The sequence below is a fragment of the Euwallacea similis genome, chromosome 3, assembly GCF_039881205.1.
Source record: "Euwallacea similis isolate ESF13 chromosome 3, ESF131.1, whole genome shotgun sequence".
NCBI classification, from domain to species: domain Eukaryota; kingdom Metazoa; phylum Arthropoda; class Insecta; order Coleoptera; family Curculionidae; genus Euwallacea; species Euwallacea similis.
The window spans coordinates 5977513-5998881 of record NC_089611.1 but is presented as its reverse complement, the minus strand read 5'-3'; the positions used below and the strand labels follow the sequence as shown (position 1 = coordinate 5998881).

The 21369-nt window shown below is 34.4% G+C and overlaps 1 protein-coding gene across 1 annotated transcript; it reads left to right on the top strand.

The window, feature by feature from the left end:
- The first annotated feature begins 84 nt into the window (after positions 1–84).
- On the top strand, positions 85–20627 carry wdb (widerborst). The gene is made up of 10 exons (XM_066406380.1): positions 85–769; positions 13424–13620; positions 15864–15988; positions 16054–16254; positions 16765–16882; positions 17438–17593; positions 18421–18540; positions 18609–18838; positions 19265–19474; positions 20387–20627. Exons 1-9 carry the CDS (start codon positions 631–633, stop codon positions 19434–19436), a joined length of 1458 nt encoding a protein of 485 aa, XP_066262477.1. The 5' UTR covers positions 85–630; the 3' UTR covers positions 19437–19474; positions 20387–20627.
- The last annotated feature ends 742 nt before the right edge of the window (positions 20628–21369 follow it).

Genomic DNA, 21369 nt, shown 5'->3' with positions numbered 1-21369 from the left:
TAAAAAAAAAAACAGAGAAGTTTCCGTACACTTTTGATTACCCACATCAATCCCCACCACTAAAATTCAGCCCAAGGCACTTCGGCTTACGGCATCGGTGTCACTCGGTGTGCAAAAATCAGTAAAAAATAGTTTTTGATATAGAATTTTACGTTTTTTAACATAATAAAGACGCGATTAATAACATTTAATGCGCGTACGATGCGTATCGATAAGAGGAAACTAGAAAACTTGAGCGGAAAAGTGCATTTTGCAAGGATTTAACCAGCTGATGGCGGGTGTACTTGCCAAGCGAGCTAGTGATCCGGATTGTGTTCGGCCTTCGATGAAGGTGTGATATTTTATTTTGAGGGAATAGCTGCCACAGAACCTGATTTGGACAAATTTCGCAATAGGACGTGTAAAAACTGAAAATAAACCGTGTCGAATAGGGCGTGCGACGGGAACACACCTCGTTTGTCATTGATATTCGCGACAATTCATTAACCCTCGGAGGACGGAAATTACAAATGGTCAGGCTGAAAAGTCCCGAAATTTGATGACCTGTTCGTTAGTGTTGAGATGCCGTTTACGACCCCGGTGTAATTTGTTTGTTAAGAGTTTTCCTGGTCTCGCCAGTCCCCAAATAGAATGTCTACCACGGCGTTTGTCGACCGGATCGATCCATTTGCCAAAAGGTCTTTAAAAAAGAAAAACAAGAAGTCGCAAGGCAGCTCTAGATATAGGAGCTCCCAGGATGTTGAATTGCAGCCTCTACCTTTCCTGAAAGGTAAGGATGGCCCCTAGCTTGCCCCTAGTTTATCTTTTAAGGCTCCACATGTCGTCATCTGTCAAAATCACGTCTAAGACACGTCCTGCTTAATCGTTATCAATATAATTTGAACCAGAGTTTACTTGCAATTTTCTTTAACCGTCAGTCCAATAATTTGACCTAGTTTATTTAAGTCAATTTAAGTCAGACAAACCCTTCAATGGAATTTTATATAAAAAGTATCCTAGTTTGATCAAAGTTGCCTAAAGCTATAGGAGATTTTGTCTCTCAAAGAGTGTAGGTAGATAGAAATGTAATACCGAGTGCAATAATACCCATGGCAATACCTTAGGCCAGTGACTAAAGAACAAATAACATAATTGAAGAGAAGATTTATTTTTTATGAGAAATAGTTTCTTGTACTCTCTGTAAATGTTTAAGCATAACATTTACAGACAGTAGAAGGAATATGAAGTATGTCTAAAATGAAAATTTTCAAGCACATCTGTTTTGCGGCCATTTGATCAATTTGATTATTATTTATATATTTTTTATTTTATTTTATTATATTGATTATTACAGATAAATAAAGAATAAAATTGAATATAGTGACAAAATAAAGCAGATAATTGAAGAAATTAGACAATGAAATTTGAATTTGAAATATAAGCTAAAGTTAACATATTAAATTTTTATATAAAACAATTGAATCAATATCCCATTTTAAATGTCTAAACTTTCATTGAAGTTTAGTATACTGACCCTGAGAATTTGGGATGATTTGCTTCCTTTAATAATAACACAATGTGATTAGTTTCTTTTACATTTAGTATCAACTTATGATCTCCCAGCTATGTTTTTTCTGTAATCAGTTCTTCCAAAGTTTTATCCTTTACTTCTTTCCAAATTTTATCTGTAATAATTATTGCCATGTCATCTGCATGGGAAACTATAGAGCCGCCATCAATTTAAACTTGTGTTAATTAATTTATATGTAAAATTTATAAAAAGTATTTTTCCCAACACATGTATGGTTCCCTAATAGCAAACCTCATTACAATTGTTGACGGCTCACACAATGTCAAATGCTTTTGCCAAATTCAAAAACTGCAATACATTTCTCATTAGTTTCTAATTTTTTTATGATATGATTTGCTAGTTGATAAAGTGCATTTGTGATACCACCAAGACAACCATACTGATTTTTAAAAAGTATGCCGTTTCTCTTAAGAAAGTCTAAAAGTGTATTTTTTATACATTTTTTAAATATTCCAACTAAATTGTGTATAATACTAATAGTGTTACAATAGAAGTATTAGAATAGTTGCAAAAATAGTGATATTTGACTTATCATCTCTGAAGGAGGATAAATATTGATATGCAGTATAGAGGGTGTTTAACTAACTAAAAAAAAGTTTCATTGTTCAGTCAGAATTCAAGTAATCTAACATTAATAAATTAAGTGAAACAATAATTCATAAAAAATGCTTTTGTCTCTGGAAATGGAAAGGTGACATGATGGAATAGGCCATAAATAAGTACAAGATTAGCTATCCAATGAGGACTGAGCAAAACGATAATTTTAGAGATTTCTCAATAATTTTTCATTAACCCCAGGAATTGGTATTAGATATGTGTGTTATTTGTCATATTGACAGAAAAGAAGAAAAGAAACAGCCTTTCTTTAATTGTGACAGTTTATCATTTTTGAAGAATAGCAAAAAGCTTAGCAATAAGTGAAAAAAGAAAATATTTGTTAAATATAATGAATTAAATTGTATGTTATTTTAAATAATGAAAGTAGTGTTATACAGAGCGTCCCAAAATATATGAACAATCTGAGCCAGAACTTAAATAAATCCCAAGCACCATTTCGCAGTTCTGTAAAGTTTGAGGAACAGTTAAAATAAGACGGTGTCCGTATGTTTATTTGTATTCTAGAAAATGTCTGATATTTACTATTTAGGTCACTAGTATGAAGCACAAACGTCAAGCACCACAATTATTAGTGGCGGGACTTAGTAAAAATTCATATCCAATGGTATTGCTAATAGGAAATTGGTTTTGCGTGTCAAATATTTCAAAAACGGCTGTAGGTATTTAAACATATTCTTTATTTTTAAAAAGAAGAAATGCGGGGATTTTTTTTACTTAAAAAAACTACCAGAGCCCAGGAACTCATTCAAAATAAACGGGGAGACCGGGAGCGACCCTAAACATACAGATATTAGAGCAGGTATTGGAAGTCTGTTTCTGAATAGGTTCAAAAAAGGATTTCGCCAATGGGAAATTGAAACGTAAACATGTAACCTCGGTGGCTACTTTTTGTAAATTTACGGAGCCGACATTTACTTCTATACTTGTGGGCAGTGGAGCTATGGGGAATGACAAAAATTCAGTCGCAGATACTAGGTGATGCTGAGAAGTTTTTACTCATATTTTCACTCTTCGGTTTGATGAGTTAAATGACAAGTGAAATTCTAAATACGATGTAACTGAAAAAAAAACGACCTAATTTTATCGTTAATTCGTATCGGATTCGCCCTTACACTTTTATTATGTCTGATATGAGAGAGTTTTATTAAATTTAGTAGCAGAAGCACATACCTACATGATTTCTGCAAACGGCATTACGCGAACGTGTCCATAATAATATGACGTAGAGCCTGAGGAGAAATGTTGATTGTGCCCTAGTTTTTACAAGGAGTATGAGTTCAAAGATCGAACCTATTCGTGAGATTTCGAGCATAGAGGAAAATGGGCGAAAACAGAATTTGAAAGTGAACACTCGAAAAAACGCTTCTTTTCAAAAGCCCATTGGACGGAGATGGTGACTTACGTCGATGCTCTCAATAACGATGAGAGTGATTGATGCGAGTCATTTGTACATTAATAATTCTATTCATATAGTTCAGTGAAACCGACGTCACTAGAATTGCTAGTATGTAAAAAGAACTGTAAATTTATTTGTTCCTTCCCTCATAAATTAGACGTACAAAATCCTGCTAAAAAGCTTTCGAAATATCTTCATCTTCGATTTTAAAATACTTAGGTATCAATGCAAATAGGAATATCTGAAAGAATAACATTTAAGATTAGAATTACTAAGGTATAATCTCTGATATAGTAATTAATACTGAGAAGTTTTAGCTAATAATTATGTGTTACATGTTACGCATCTATTTCTTTACGAGCACATTAATGCTGATTTTTAGTAAAAGACTGCAACAAGCTGTGGCGTCGATTAATCAAATTCAAAATCATTTAAGGAAAAGTTCAAAAAGCTTTCTCCAATTATACGTTCTCGTTTCCACACCCGTATTGAACTTCTATCCCGTCTGATGGGGGGATATTCCCACCGGGATTCGGGACGTCGGTAATTTAAGACTGGCCCAACAGATCACTGGAATTCTTTGGGGCCGAGGTTATTATTTTTTAAATTAAATATTTTGAACAATTTCACAATAAATTTCAAGTATTCGGAAAGAAATATTTTTGGAAAGTTATAAATAAAAAAATCCTTAAAACAGCTATTCCGATTGAAGAATAATTCTTGCAATTGGAAATATTCCCAAGTAGGTTGTTATACTTATTAGAATTGATTTGCTATTCCTTGTGTCTACGTAGTTTTATGGAAAGTTTACTAAGCCGCTATTGATTCATACGTGTCACATATACGAGATGAATGATGGAGCGATGAAACCCAACCCTTTAAACTTTTTCTCACCGATTAAACAAATACGGTGATATGAAGCTGAAGAGGTGACTTATGCAAAACCCTCGGATCGTTGCGAGGCAATCTCTGAGAGCTCATTCATTAGAAGCCAATTCGAAATTTAAAAAGGTCGAATGAAAAACAAGCAATATATGTGGATGACGCTTAGCTGCATTGATAGTAGGGCAAAAAAATCAATATTGTACCTACACGATACCTCGCAGGAAGCTACGACGTTTTCATAAGCTACCCTTGTATTCTATTGTCACAGGTCGCAGGCTCTGGTTTTGAATGAGAAATATGTATGGGCTGAATGATGATAGGCTTTGCCATTGAGTCTTTCATTATAATGCTGTGAAAGGTTAGTACACATTGGATATTTTCCAATAGAGTCATTAATATAAAAATACGAGGTTGGTGAATTAGGAAAGATGCGCATTTATTACCTAATAAGAATTGATTTTCAAATCAACAAGGTTGCAATACTTTCTTAAATATCGGTGAAAAATTGGAGATTTCCTTTCGTTTTTATGCTTACTTATACGTATGGTATTTCCTAACAGGTAAGCGCTCGCTGGAAACGTAAACTGCTATGCTGTCATTGATTTCCCTTCAAGTATATGATTCAGTCAGCAGGAATAAAAATATTTGTGTCTTTTAGCTTGCTACGGTTATAATATACGAGGTGTTCCAAAACCTCATGTACATAATTCAGGATGCGATTCCCCAGGTCATTATATAAAGAAAAGTTCGTTGAACTTTTTTTATTGTTCGTCATCGGCCGTTTTTCTCGGAAAATTTGAATTGCTTCTTCAATTTAAAAACTTATTAGGTCTTAGCATTTTCCTCTTATTTGCATTCCTTTGCAAACTGTCCGCCATAACATGATATTTATAGTACTTTTTTACCATCATTATAATATAAATGAAAAAGCCATTAATTGATTGGATGTCTCAAAAACTCTAGAAGCCAAGGGCAAAACATAAAAATTTCATTAACATCTTGTATCTTGGTGAGGAAGCGTTAGCAGGCAAGGCAGCGAGAAATAAACTTTTGAAACGATAGTTTTTCTTTCTTTTTTTTATTGTTTTTTGCTGTAAGTTTTAACACATTCATTTTTCTTTACTTATCGCCCTAAAATAGTAAGTAAAACTTCATAAGAGTATATAATTTCCTTACTCATTTATTTACCGTTCTAAAAGAATAAATAGATTATGTTGGCCTCACAACGCTCAAAACAAAGGGTACAAAATATTATTTAAGGGATTTTTTTTTAATCCAAATTTGGAGTTAACAGAACCGCGATGTTATACAAAAAAATTTTCAACGTTTTTGAAAAACTGCTAATCAATCTTACATTTGCGGACTCGAGGCACCTGTACGATTCTAATCCGATATTTTCTAGTTCAATCGGTTTGAATTTTATTAAAATAATTTCGAAGCTGATAATCTCCTGGATACTTTCCAACATTCCAGAGTCCAAGCGTTTTCAATTTACATAATATAAAATCCTGCAAGATTGCTTCGGTATTCTTTTCCAAGTCGTAATTGAAACAGTACAAGGGGTTACGTTCTTCAGCTCATAGAACTTTAATAGACTGGCAATATTACGTACATTCTTGTTTCGATTTTCTCGTGGCTTTCGTTTATATTTAGCTAGAATAAAAGTATGAACTTATAAATATAAGTCTCTGGAGATCCCGGGTCGAGCATTGCATAATTTACATCTCAATTAAATATGAATGAAGCCTTTTGAGGCCTGTGCCTCAAAATTTGATATATTATTAGAGTTCATGCAGCTTTGAGATGACCTTAATTATTTAATTATTGCCCAAGGCTGCAACCGAAAAGTCGGCGAACTCGGCGTTCATAACTTATCAATACTCGACCGCTTATTTATTGATCTACCTTCCTCTGTGGCGGCAGAAGCACTGGCTTAAATTCACTTTTGCTGGTAATTGAACAGTAACGAGGTTAGAAGAGTATGTGAAGCCCATCGACAAATAATAGTTGTTGTAACGAACGACTAAAAAAATCAACAAAAATGTCCCATTTTACTTGTGTTTTTTGAAGTTGCCATCAATGAAACGGCAGAAACCTCCAAAGAGTATGTTTCGCGACGTCAAATTTGTATACCTACTGCTGTCTATTTCTGCTTGTACTTAACAAACTTCGTAAAAATATTCGATCGACGTGGTCCCATGAGGTTGTGCCAAAGGTTTCACGCTTCCGTCTTCCCTCACAAAAACGCCAGTCTCAGCATATTTATCTAAAACTTATAAATGATATAATTGTTATTTTATGTTGAACGCCATAGCCCGAGCCGTGGGAACCGAGCATAAAATTATGAGAGTCATATAACTTGAATCTTGTCGTACCGACAATTTTGAGATTTCGAAGGTAATTTCTTTGGCTTCATTATTTTTTATTTCCGTCATTAATATCGACTCATTTGTATTTTTAACTTACGTTTAAGGGTAGTGGAAGGTATCGAATTACATACAAGTTCACTCGATCTTGGCATCCAAATTAGGTTAATAACCTGCATTATCATTAAATTAGTCTCTTCATTTAAACCGACGATTCGTACGTGCCTAACGTTAATTAGACGATAACAGTAGTTCCGAACTTAATATCTCGGTAATAATTCATAAAAGATCAGTCATTACTTGAATTCCGAAAAATGCTAATTTTCAACTTCTAAGCTACTATATAGAATTAATCAGTCATCTAACGGAACTGTACATAATTTTTCAACTGCTAATTGCTGTTATATGTGGGCTCCTTATGTGCGTTCTGTGAATTTTCAAGTCACTGTGGTTTATGTTAATTTGAATCACGATTAAAAATTATAGGTTAAGTAATGTACATAACTTGCCACCATGAGGTAATCATTAAGTATGGTTAGATAAGGTTACAATTATTATTACTACCACTAAATCCTTTTAAGTGTCATTTAAAATGCCGTAAAGTGTACAGTGCGATCATCAAAGTGTCCCTTCTTGATAAAAAATTATCTCATTTATAACTCTTTTACGCCTTTCAGGAATGGTTTTAGCGTCCCTTAATGTATCTGCATTGTGTATTAATTAAAATTTGAACACTAGAAAATCCAACTTTCCAACCAAGCTAGAGGCCATTCCCTGGCACGAAACCACTTAACATTAGCCCGGCAGCAGACCATTTCCTGGCGACTTTATTGGCCAATTAAATGACAGCTTGTCGAAATGCTCTTAACCGCTGAAAATCACTTTGTAATTAATAAGCCATCATTGTCTTTAGGGCGTGCAATCACATGCTAATGTGGAATATTGACCAATTTGGGACGGGCTCACGAAAACTTCTTTGCCTTATTTCGTTGTTTTAATAAAATCATTTCTTAAGCAGAAAATAAACATCGATATCGCAAAACCAGGAGGAGCACAGACTTTAAACAATAGACAAAGTTAATTTGAAACCCTTTCTCTGAGCCGCCAACTGATGACAAGTCCTTTAATAAAGCCTCGTTTAAAGCTCAAATTAATAGCCAGTGCCATATACACATTGTCCCAATTTCGTATTGGCTAATAAACAATTATGGGCAGCCAATTGATGGGTTACTCGGTATTAGCAACGATTTGTTAGGAGGGTTGAGATTTGTAAACAATCCCAATAATTAATTGGCTCTGGCTTAATTTACCGGATGGAGTACGACTTATTGCTCCGTACTGTGAACTTAATTATTATATCGTTTTGCAGTTACGTTTGTAAATGGATTTACCCCACGTGTTATCCTCATTTATAAGGTAAAGGATAAATTTTTAACATTGCAGGTAATTTCCCACCCAATATTTATTTTTGTCAGGTCTACACAATTGTCCTACCCATTGTTGCTTATTATAGGCGAATCCAAACCTGTGTTATTGTTATAGTTCAATAATTATTGAATCGTCCTTCATGATCAATATTAATCACTAATGATTTTGCGTGCGCGTTTATTGTAAAATCAATCAGTTAAGGACTCCCATCTGATCTGGATCTGAGCAACGTTCCCAGCAAATTGATAAACGAGCATTTTGGCATTGCATTATCGTAAATTAATAATTAAGTCTAACAGATTGAAATAATTAATTACACTCCCAGTGTACCGTTTTTTCTTTTTTTTCCAGAGAATTACTTAAGATTGATTTCCAGTGTTGGGGTTTTTTGTTGTAATTAACTAACTAAATTGATTATTGATTGTGAATTGAAATTTTATATGGAAATGATGTCTGTTTTGCTATTTAAGAGTAACTCTTGAAAATAGTCCGACTTGGAGGGAACTACTGCTTGCACGTTTTGATTTAGCAGAGCGCAGCAGCCCCAGTAGATGTTTACGGTCGGTTCTTTAGTGCGGGCGCTTAAGTGAGCTTAATTTACTACGAGCGATTTTAGTCCAGGCGTATTTCGTACGGAAATTTCATTAACATACTTAAAAATTACATATTCATGTTCGGTATATCATGCATAATATACAGAGCATGTATTTTAGAAAAATTAAGGATTATGTGTAAATATGTGAATTTATCTCTGATACATATATCTCTGATATATATATATATCTGTTGTATCAGTAAGAGGGGTGTGGATATGCCTTGGGAGCGAGGCTGGAGCATATGGCGCGTGACACTGGCACTGTAGTGTAGCACGCTTATGGAAGGGTTAATTTTTCTAAAATGTTTAACGGTTTGTTCTACATTTTTATTAAAAATGTTTTCCTAATAAACTAATCTAAAAACTTCAGTAACAAAATGCAAAAAAAAATGTGTCGTAGACATGTTATAAATAGTTGACAGCCCAAGTTTAAATTTTATATCTCTATCTCTGAGAGCTATGAAAAAAATTAAAAACTACTTCAACTTAATAGTAGTTATCTACTTATTGCCTCAAGTAGCCATTATTTAAATTCATATTTATGTTATTCTGGAATTTAATCAGGTGGTGTACATACACACTTACGATTAAAGCAATCAGCGCGTCTTGTAGAATAGGGTATTAGCAAACAATTTTTATTTTGATAGCGAAAGCAATTCAATATAATGCATTTCAAATTATCATTCACAAAAGTGAAATCCACCTTAAAAAACACACCCTATTGTAAACCAATTTCTATATTTATTTGCGAAATTATTTGTGAAACTAAGTTGCAGTAAAAAAAAACCTAAAAACTTGTGCAGGAAAAATTAGATTAAAAAAATTCCGTAGAAATCATACAAATCAAATGTAATGCAATGAAGTTTCAATAACAAATCTAAATCTTAAGAATTATGATCAGGACATATTATAAGAAGACTTATAAAGCGGAGTCGCACTAGGAGAAATCAATACGCTCAATAAAATATAAAGAACATCTCAAATTATTAAATGCTATAGGTACGTCTATCAATTCAGAATCAAACAGGTTATATAATCCAAATTAAAAAAATCCAGGACAGTATTTTAAGAAAATTATGTTAGCGGATAGAGGAAAATGATATGTTGGATTTTAAATCCAATAGTATATATCACAAACTTTGATATCACGTTGTAAACTGGCAAAAAATGGCGATGATAAAATGTCAATTATTTGGAAATAACTCTGTAGGTATCTGAATAAAGTCCCCAAAAATAAAAACATTTGACCAATATTTTTTATTTCTATTTTCTATTTAACTTCACATCTCTTTTAAATATAAATTACAGATATTTTTATACATATATTTAAAAAATGATCTGTGCTGGTGTAAAGAGATATATGTATGTATTAACACTTGAGTCATAAAACAAAATTACTGAATTTAAATATCCTAGTTGTAATACAAATGCAAAAAAAAAAGATGATCAAATCTATTAAAAATAGTAAAATGGCACACGGTGCGTCGCGACATTGCCACGGTTCAAATTTTGTGTAGAAATTAGGTTGGATCTGACTATTTGTGACAGATCATGTCAATGTGTCAATTAGCTAAGGCGATTTTCGCTAGCCGACAGTACGCGTTTGGTGTTCAAAATTGATGTATTTTACCCTTATTTAATATACAGGGTGTCCAGAAATAACGTTGAAATATTTTAGGAGATGATTTTAGAGGTTAAAATAATAAAAAAAATTCTTATAAACATACTCCAAAAATTGCTTCTTAAAGGGGTTAGAACCCTTTAAAGGAGGACCTCTGAATATTGTTTTTTCGCAATATTTTCTAAATGGTTTGTGCTAAAATTATGAAATTCAGTATACTTTAATAAGTTGAAATGGAAAAACTTTCTTTGCGTTAAAAATTACAGATTTTAGTCAGAGGCGTTACATACAGGGGATCTCTTACGTAAAACTTGCCTTAACTTTTTTGTTTGCAATAATTCTCTATTTTTGAAATCAAATTACTGATTCGCGAATATTTTTCAGTAAAAAAGGTCCTCTTATTTCATCTCGTTAGGATAGACCGTTTTCTAGAAAAATGGATTTTTATAAATCGATGCACGATTACAGGGACATCGAAATGCATCTTAATAAATATAGTAGGTGGAAGTCACTCTTAACTTTTGTCTTTGACGTTTGAATTGACATTTGTTATGAGTAATCATTACTAATATTTGTCTTGTAATTGTTGGTTAATAAAAAAATATTTCTATTACAAGGATGCCTACAACGTTTACTAAGATGCATTTCGATGTCTCTGTAATCGTGCATCGATTCATAAAAACCCATTTTTATGGAAAACGGTCTATCCTAACGAAATATAATAAGAGTGCCTTTTTTACTTAAAAATACTTGCGAATCAGTAATTTGATTTTAAAAATAAAGAATTATCACAAACAAAAACGTTAAGGCAAGTTTTACATAGGAAACCCTCTGTAGTGACGCCCCTGACTAAAATCTGCAATTATTAACGCAAAGAAAATTTTCCCATTTCCATTTATTGGATTTTCCATTATTTGGACATTATCCATATACCGAATTTTTCATAATTTTAGCACAAACCGTTTAGAAAATATTGCGAAAAAAACCATCTTCAGAGGTCCTCCTTTAAAGGGTTCTAGCCCCTTTAAGAAGCAATTTTTGGGGTATGTTTATAAGAAATTTTTATTATTTTAACCTGTAGAATCACCTCCTAAAATATTTCAACGTTATTTCCGGACATCCTGTATAATAACTCGTTAACGCAGAGTATTAGATAAATCTTTTAAATTTCGTTGATACTTTTGATATTGCACGTAACTAAGAAAATTACGTTACTCTAATTAACACCATGCTGAAAATTAGTCAAGCGTTACTTGCCGCCACTATGTCCCTTGTGTACTACGATTCAGATTGTGATAATTCAATTAGAAAAAAGAGAAAACAACGTATTTATTCTTTTTAAATAAACTAGGGAAAACATCTATCATCCATCGTAAGATAGATACCCAAATCACTACAATATAAACACAACAGGATTGATTTTTGTGATTAGATAGTACAAGTGTCAAGCATTAAGTTTGTATTTATGTCAGCCGCTAACGAGGCGCAACCGTTGTTTTCAATATGTCGCCATCAACTTTTTGTTTTGTGAAATTTTCACAGATGTCAATAGCTTTAATCCTTGAAAGTTCATGCCATTCAAATCAACGTTCAATGGTACGACTACCCCACTCGAAGTCCTGGTATCATTTGCACCCACGTGACGGTCCAGCAGCTTCATAAAAGTTCAAGACTATTTTTAGCATATCTATAGGTAGTAGATACGTCAGTTTTTGCACATACATTACATATTATGTAGATGCGTTGATTTGCGATTCGCACGTCATGATATTGTTTTCGTGTGGTCTTGACGTCAGATCCGTTCCTCAAAATTTTCATTAAAGGCCAGCAAAATAAGAGTTTTCCAAGTTGTTGTGATTACGACACTGTACTACATATACAAGGTGAGCGCTTCTGGAGCTCACCCATCTCACTTTTTTAGCTTGGCCCAACGACCTTCGATACGACGGACAAACGATTCGTACATGTTTATTTACTAGTCGTCATGACGTCTCAGAGCCACCTTCGGCAAAAATGTCGCAATGATCCAATATGTAGAGGCAATAAGCAAAACAAAAATGGATACCCTGTACATATTTTCTTAAGTGGCTTTTATTTCATTTACCATGTAACTGCTATCTGGGACTAAGAAAACAGAGATATTTGAGCCTCGAACGGGATCTCCAGCAGTGCAGTCTTTTAAACATCAAACATCTGTTAAATAGAAAAGTTAAAGATGTACCATACTTCTTTAGAATTTCTTTTTTGTCCAGCAGGGATATCGTCCTCGCATGCCACCTTGTGATGTAAGGAGGACAATCAAAAGCATTAACGGTTTGGACGAAATCGAATTAATGCGACCAGTTATCTGGAGTAATAATAATTACTGATAAGCTTCAATTTCAGTATATCAAACATAACCGTCGTTGGTCCCATTGTTTTATAGAATTATCTACCTATTGCTTTAATATTTTCTAATAGCTTATTAATCCTAGGAATATTCAATTTGTAAAGTGTGGACTGTATGGGTTATAAGTACAGATTCCCAAACTGCAACGTTCGTAAAGTTGCTTCCATCACCTATTTCAATGTAAGCTATGCAAACACCCAGCCGATCTAAAGCTGCGGGGTAGCTTTAGATAATTCAGATTAAGTAGGGCAGTAACCCCTTGGTAATCTTAGAATTTATAACATCCGTTCAGCACGGCTATTTATTTACCTTTGGAAATACTATAATTAATCCCATTATCGTACTTAGTTTGAATAGCGAGTAATACCATTTACAATTTTACGGTACTTATGAGAGACAGATTCTTTTCTGGCGTCCTCAAATCATTTATCCGACCACATACTCTATAATCTACAAGGATGAGGAGGTGTGCGTAAATGTTTCTCATAAAACGGCGAAGTTTTTTCAAATTAATTCGTTTTTAGCGTGGTTTTAGAAAGAAACTTTTATTTCCAGACGTTCCAGCGAGTGAACAAGAAGAACTGTTTATTCGCAAGCTGCGGCAATGTTGTGTGCCCTTCGATTTTATGGATCCGGTGGCCGACTTAAAGGGCAAAGAAGTGAAACGATGCTCCCTTAACGAGTTGGTCGATTACATAACGGCCGGACGAGGTGTCCTCACCGAACCGGTCTATCCCGAAATTATTAAAATGGTAAGAATTTCTTAATAAATTATTCAAGTAAGTAGGTTTAATCAGTTATATGAATCGTATCAAAATTGGTGCGGGCCATGGTGTTTAGGGACCTACATCAACTCTTTAATTTAATTTAAGTAAATAAAAATAGTGCCAAAAATCGCGAGAAAAGAACTGTCGACGCTGACAACATCTGAGAAACAATATTCTTCCATTTTTTTCGTCACGATTCCCGGCGTTGTTGCGTTGGATTTGGCAGGTGTTCCCGAATTCCCGGGCGATGATGCAGGTTCGGCGAGGATCTTAATTAGATTGTTCAATTAAATGCGAAAAAGCGCCGGCTTGCGTAAACGTCCAAAAATATGAATGAAAAGTTCAGTTTAATGATATTTTGTAAACAGCTCGGGCACAATGTCAGGCGATGACGACTTGCATGCTGTGCGAATCTTTACGTAGCAGTCAGGTCTTGGTTTAGTTTACAGACGAGGACAGTATTTATAAACACTTGGATACGTTTGTTAGAGATATTTAAGATCAAGATGCAAACTTTGTTTTTCTTTCTCGAATCTGTGTGTAAAATTTCGAAAAAAGCGTACAGATGGACGTTTCCCAAGATCTCCGTGGTTTTTCCCGGCGTTTCGTTTTTTCACAATAGCCATCAATTTTGGCATTTTCGCAACAAATCAACATATCGCATAATATGAAATGCATATAGCACAAATCACGTAACGTTTTATTCACGTCACAGGCTTCGTATCGGAACTGATGCCACATCTTTTCAAAATTAACATGTTGCAGGAATTAATTGAAATATGTTGTAGGAACATCAGTATTTAGTTTAAAACACCGAAAAGGACAAAAGTTTATGAAAATTAACACTTTCAGAATATCAGCTGACAAGTCAACCGGGAGACGTCAATAAATTAAAGGGCAATCGTGCAACAAAATAGTGTTGTGTTTAGACATTCAAACATTTCTTTATTCTTTTCTGTCATATTCAATTTATATGACTTTTCATTTTACGTAAGGCGACTTTCAATCGTTACATTTTGCGACGTGAATGAAAAGTCACTTGATTTGTACTATGGGTCCCTATGCTCTGCCGATTAGTAGGCCTCGTGAAGGCATAATGCTATATCTGTTTTACACAACAGCGACGTATTTAAGTTTCGAATTTGCAATTACCATTATTGTCTTGACGAGGCCTGCTACACCAGCCAAAGGTCCTGTGTATTTTTTTGTATAATTGCATTGAGTGCACATGATCACAGATTAGATTTTCTCATATACGCATGTAAATATTTCTAAATTAAGCGGTTAAGTGCGAAATCAATACAAATATATTCCCTATCACTATTTTTAGTACATTCAGTAGCCCGCAAGTTTATGACAAGTCTATTTTTATTTTCAGTAGAAAATATATGAATTTAAAAATAGAAACCGTCTTCGTCAGCTGGAATGTAGAAGTTTCTATATTAAAAATTAGCATTAAATCCATTAGCACGAATCTCGATTTGGACCATTTCCTTCCCATTTAGGTGCGTCGTTGACTAACTCTATAAGGATTTTCAAATTATTTAGTAGACACCAGGAATGTACAGGTGTTGTTTAATTCAGCTGAACGTATGAACCCATCTATTTTCCGTTGATTTATTTACAATGTAAACCGTGAATCACGATATTCGGCAAAATAGAAGCGCGGTTTTCTCCAATTCTATTTGTCAATCTGCCAACCCGAACTGACTTCACCATCGGCCGCCGTTTCCGTCTAGATAAATAGGCACTTTTGAGGTCTTAAGGGGTTTTCAGTCGCAGTTTGAGTGTTTTAAAGACGTACTATTTAAAAATGTTTTAAACAATGTGCGTTTCGTGCCAAATGTTAAAGACGGTAAAATTTTACCGTTAGAGGCAGGCACTTCTGATATAAGGGCCTTACGTAATTGCCGGGAGTGTTTTGATGCTAGATGCACTGTAGAGAGTTTTAATCGCATATCTGAGGTTCTAACAATTTCATTTTTCCCTACTGACCTTGCATTGATATGATGTATCTCATATGATATTTTGTTAGATATCTCATGTTTAGTTTGAGTGGCATTTGCACCACTGTTTTGGTGGGGACAAATTATTTATTATTTACATCTTGAGTTTTAGCTTAATTTTTCGGGGAATGGCCGTTAGCGTCTCTTTAGAGTTTAATATTTCTCAACAAATTTATTATTAGTAACATTGATAACTGGACTTATTTTTGGACTGATTTTCAGATATCGGCGAACCTATTTAGAACCCTGCCGCCCAGCGAAAACCCTGATTTCGATCCCGAAGAGGACGATCCAACATTAGAAGCCAGTTGGCCGCACCTTCAACTAGTATATGAATTTTTCTTAAGGTAACTGAACGAATGTCCCTTTTCCCCACATCACAAAACTAATTCAAACTTCTCCAACTGCACAGATTTCTGGAGAGCTCGGATTTCCAACCCACCATAGGCAAACGCGTTATCGATCAGAAGTTCGTCTTGCAGCTGTTGGAACTGTTTGATTCCGAAGACCCACGTGAACGCGACTTTCTCAAGACGGTCTTGCATCGTATTTACGGCAAATTTTTGGGATTGAGGGCGTTTATACGAAAACAAATTAACAACATATTTCTTAGGTGAGCTTTACTTGTTCATTTGATCTATCTTTTTGTAAAGTCGCGCCTTTTATCGCAATTTCAGTTAATTCATAGCATTTACTACGTGTATTTTTATTGTTCATTTGCATTGTCTGAAGTTTGATATGTACAGTTACTGGAGATGTACGAAATTAGAGTTTCAAAATAATGTCACGTTTTCCATTGAATAACTTTTGATTGGTAATTTTCCCTTGAGCTTAAAATTCGTATCATTTTCTTCGGTAGTAAATAAGTTTAGGTGCTTCATTAGCACTGAATTTTAATTCCGAAATTTATGTATTCACTACTATTAATGTTGCCCTGTCTGTGAATTAATTTAATGCAATGGGGTTATGGTTGTACTCCTATTACTACGCACTATGTTTACCAAACATGTAATAATTTGGGTATTTGGTTTTTCTTCGAAGTATCCTGTACTTGCAGTTCTTGCAATTATTATTCCGTCATCTTTTTCTTTCATCTTACACAGTGTATTCTTCTCTGTTGTAGGTTCGTGTATGAGACTGAACATTTTAATGGAGTGGGTGAACTTTTAGAAATTCTGGGATCTATTATAAACGGGTTCGCGTTACCGCTTAAGCAAGAACATAAACAGTTCCTGGTTAAGGTAGGTGTTACTTTAGTAATGTATCAAAGTAGGATTGGAATGTAAAGATTATCGCTTATGCTGTTGCTCAATTGCGTCGGATCTCCTTAGTATTAACCCCGTGTTTCTCAAAACGTACTTTGCCAAACGCTATCGACGAATTTGAACAAATGTTTAATCAATGAATCGTCCAAAATTATGCATTTATATCCTATCATCTCCAACCGTATATGTATGTGTGTAACGCCGTTTTCGTTACGCTTTTCTTAGGTGGAAAGTGTTGTTTGGAAAGATAAAAACGGTGAAACAATCTCATCCGTCTTTTATGCCCGCACTGGTCATAAAAAACGAATGTGCGTATTTTCATAGAAAAAAGTTAGGAAGGAGACGATAGAAATGAATATGAAGGAAGTAGAATAAATTGGAAAAAGAGAATTTTTAAAACGAGCTATCTGCAGAAGTATCAAATATGATGGGAGCGACAAATAAGCAATTGTTCAACAAGTTTTTTTATGCTATTTCGGAATAGTTAACTATTAAACATCGTTTTTATTTGATAATAAAAAACAATTTCAGGTGCTCATCCCCCTGCACAAGGTCAAGTGCCTGTCGTTGTACCACGCCCAGCTCGCCTACTGCGTTGTGCAGTTCCTCGAAAAAGACCCCACGTTAACGGAGCCCGTTGTACGGGGCCTGCTCAAGTACTGGCCCAAAACGTGCAGTCAGAAAGAGGTACCTAAATTGACTATTGCCTATTTAGAAAAAAAGTTGGTTGTTCTCAACCAGCTTGGAAAATCTCTAAAACCCACATATGATTTCTTTGTACCGGCATATTATTATTTGAAATGTTTACTTTCATGGCATTCTCATGTCATGAATGTGAGTAATAAAATGAATTAAACTTTAGTCTATATATAAAATGCAGTTCTTTGCAATTATAATAAGATAGTACATTCTGCACATAAAAGGTAAAAAGCCAACGCCAATAAAAGAGCGAAGTGACCGGGTCCTTATAGATTTTAATTTCATAGTTTACTCTCCGCAACAACAGTAAATAGAGGCAAAGCTCGGGAGACACCAAACAGCGGTGCTGACGCTTCCACAAGTATATATCCAAGAATAATAATGGTTCTGAATAAATTAGGAGTTTATACGGGAAAGGAACTTTTAAGAAATGAATTTTTGTTTGTTTTTTTCGCCTGATTAATATTGTCTTGCGTCTGTTCAGAGTTAATTTTTGTCTTCCTTGAGCAAAAAAAGGGTAAACGGAAAATTTTAAAGATAAATATATGCGATAGAAAGCCTTCAACAAAAATTCAAAGATCCTTCCACAACCATTTCGAAAATCGATGCGTTCCGTCTGAAACTATCCAAGAAAGTTTTTTACTATAAACATACTGTAAAGTGGCTTTGCCCAACGTAGTTGCGAGCGATCTCCGCTTTGCGTCACTCGGTCAGCAATTTCATAATCTAAGTATTTTTAAACTTGTGTTAGAAACCTTTCTATCCAATTTCTTTTATATGTAGTGAAATTTGTTTTTGACTATTGCAACTTTCAGGTGATGTTTTTGGGCGAAATTGAGGAAGTGTTAGATGTGATTGAACCGTCGCAGTTCACGCGCATTCAGGAACCTCTATTTAGGCAAATCGCTAAGTGCGTTTCGAGTCCACATTTCCAGGTAAGAATTATAACATTAAAAATTATCCTCAATACTGTAAAATTACTGCGTATTATTGTAATATTTAGGTAGCAGAGCGGGCTCTATATTTCTGGAACAATGAATACATCATGTCCTTAATGGAGGAGAATAATCACGTGATCATGCCGATCATGTTTCCGGCCCTATATCGGATTTCGAAGGAGCACTGGAACCAAACAATCGTCGCCTTGGTTTATAACGTGTTGAAAACTTTCATGGAAATGAATTCCAAATTGTTTGACGAACTCACTGTTAGCTATAAAGCAGAGCGACAAAAGTAAGTCACGACAATATACTCTTATCAATGGATCTTTTTTGTTGCACGCCATTAACAAGCCACCGTTAGTACTCATACGATGCAATTAATTGACATTTCGCTGTCACTGATCAATCATCTATTATTGCATTTTTATGTTGAATAAAATCACATTAGAAAATTTTAAAAACTCCAGGAAACGGATATTTACTTAAATTGATTTTGTGTTCTTCTGAACTGTTCTATGTTAATTGCAATGCAAATAACTTCATACACTCAGTACTGCCATGATAATTTTCATTTTCCATTTCATAATCATTCCAATTAGCCTATAGAAATGGCGCATCAATATTGGATACAGTAAAATTGACTGTACTTGATGAATATTAATCTGAAATGAATCGTACTTGCGTAAATGAATTAATGTTGAAAACGTTGTATCTGCAGAGAGAAAAAGCGGGAAAAAGACAGGGAAGAGCTGTGGAAGCGCTTGGCTGAACTTGAGCTAAACCACAACAAGAATTTACCGAATTCGACAGGTAGTTCGAACGCCACGCAGTCGATTCAGGGAGGGGGGGCGGCGCCCGCCATGCAGAATAACAATCCACTCAAGAAGTGATACGGTGCAAGGGTGACGACAGTGTAAGCTCCCATGGGGTAAGTCACCTAATTGATGACATGATCAGACTGGCAAGAGAATAAAGTAACTTATGTATCTTGACTATTTTAGACACGGCATACCTAACAACTAAAATCATGTCGAATGGTGAATTACAGGTATATCCAGGTGTCCGTTTTACGAGTCCTATCATTGGGATCTTGGTTACCTAAACCCCGCAGTGCGCAATTTTTCTTATTATGGTTTCAAAAAATTGTTTTTTTATTTATAAAAGTCGACATATGCGAAGGAATATATGAAAAAAAATCTTGTATCAGATGTGACACACGGCGAAATAATACTTCTCTCTGATACATCTTTGATAAAAATTCAATGTGTGACTGTCGCCTACTATCCCTTCCAATATTTACCTCAAAAATTTCATATTGGAAGATTTATTAAGCAGCGTCTTGCTTGAAAGGTCGTTTTATTGTTCCAGTCCGTTGTTTGTGGTTGATATGTTTTCTTCGCTTAACACTATGATTTTATTAATTTTTTATCTTGCCTAGTTTCATTATTTGAACAGCAGCAACAATGAGTGAATGACGGGAGTCCCAGAGTTTATAAGACCAGCTTTTGGTACACAATTCATAAGGTTCATTGTCGCGCGTCACAAAAATCTGTTGCAAAACGAAGAGCAAAGCAATGAGTGCTGCTACGCGTACTGATATGAGTTGCTTTATAAGAGTTATATTTTAATATACGCACAGCTTGAACTTGATGGACCAAATTTTTAATTTTAAGGTAATATTTAATTTTATACACAAAACTTTATACTTATTATATCTTGCCAGTCAGATCTGCATAGAAATTAGCTTTTTGATTAATAATATTATTTATTTGGAAAGGGACATATTTAAGGGATTTTGATTAAGAAAATGCACAGATCAATTTTTTTTTCTCTCCCATAGAAAATAAGACCTGTCAAGCCGCCATATTGGATAACATGTCATGTCAAATCCGCTCCTTGTAGACTCATCTCAAGTAACCATATAGTGTCAGTTAAAAAAAATTAAAAGACATTTAGTGTGCACCTAGAGATAAATAACCAATTTTGGACTGCGTACCGTGCCGTACCTAAACATAACCTAACTTCTATTTTACTTAATACGTTGTTGTAAAAAGATGAATATTAAATATTATTAAAACGTAGGACTAGTCTATTTTAGTGTCTACACACTTTTTTGTGTTGAAAAATCATGTTTAAAAAGTGTAATATATGGTTTTTTCAACAAATAGGCATTGGTTTTTTATTTGTTTTATTATTCATAGAGCTTTTGTTTGTAATGCATAACAGACAACATTGATGACATGATTTTTTAATAGCGGACGTGACGTAGTGGCGAATCGATAACAGAAATGGAACTTCTTAAAATCTGCTAGGTCGCCGAAATTAGAAAAACCTCGTGATGGCCAGCAATCACTGTACATTTTAAGGTTTTAGTGAGTGTACTATCTTCTACCTAAGAGTAGCTGTAAATGGACTAATGTGCTTTAGGAATCAATTACTCCTTTAAGTAAACTGTAAATAGTACATGGAAGATTTAAAGTTTATGTGTTGGATATTTGGATATGTTTAGGAACTCGCAATTTATTTTTGTTTGTCTGAACTACTCATCTGTTAAAGTCAACAGTAAAGACATTAATCAAAACCGTCCTTGATAGAACGACATGAAACAGAATTGGATCAGCAATCGAGTGAAGTAGACATTTTTGTATGTATTCAGTACAATATTTTTTTCTGTAAATACATGTGTTACCTTTGTTATCCTTCAAGTTCAATTATTAGCGATAGGTAAAACTTTTACATGCGCACTAAAAAGATTTACCGCTCGCATGTCAATAGTCATAATTTGTCATTATCCACGAAGGTTTCTGATCCTGACACTTTCCA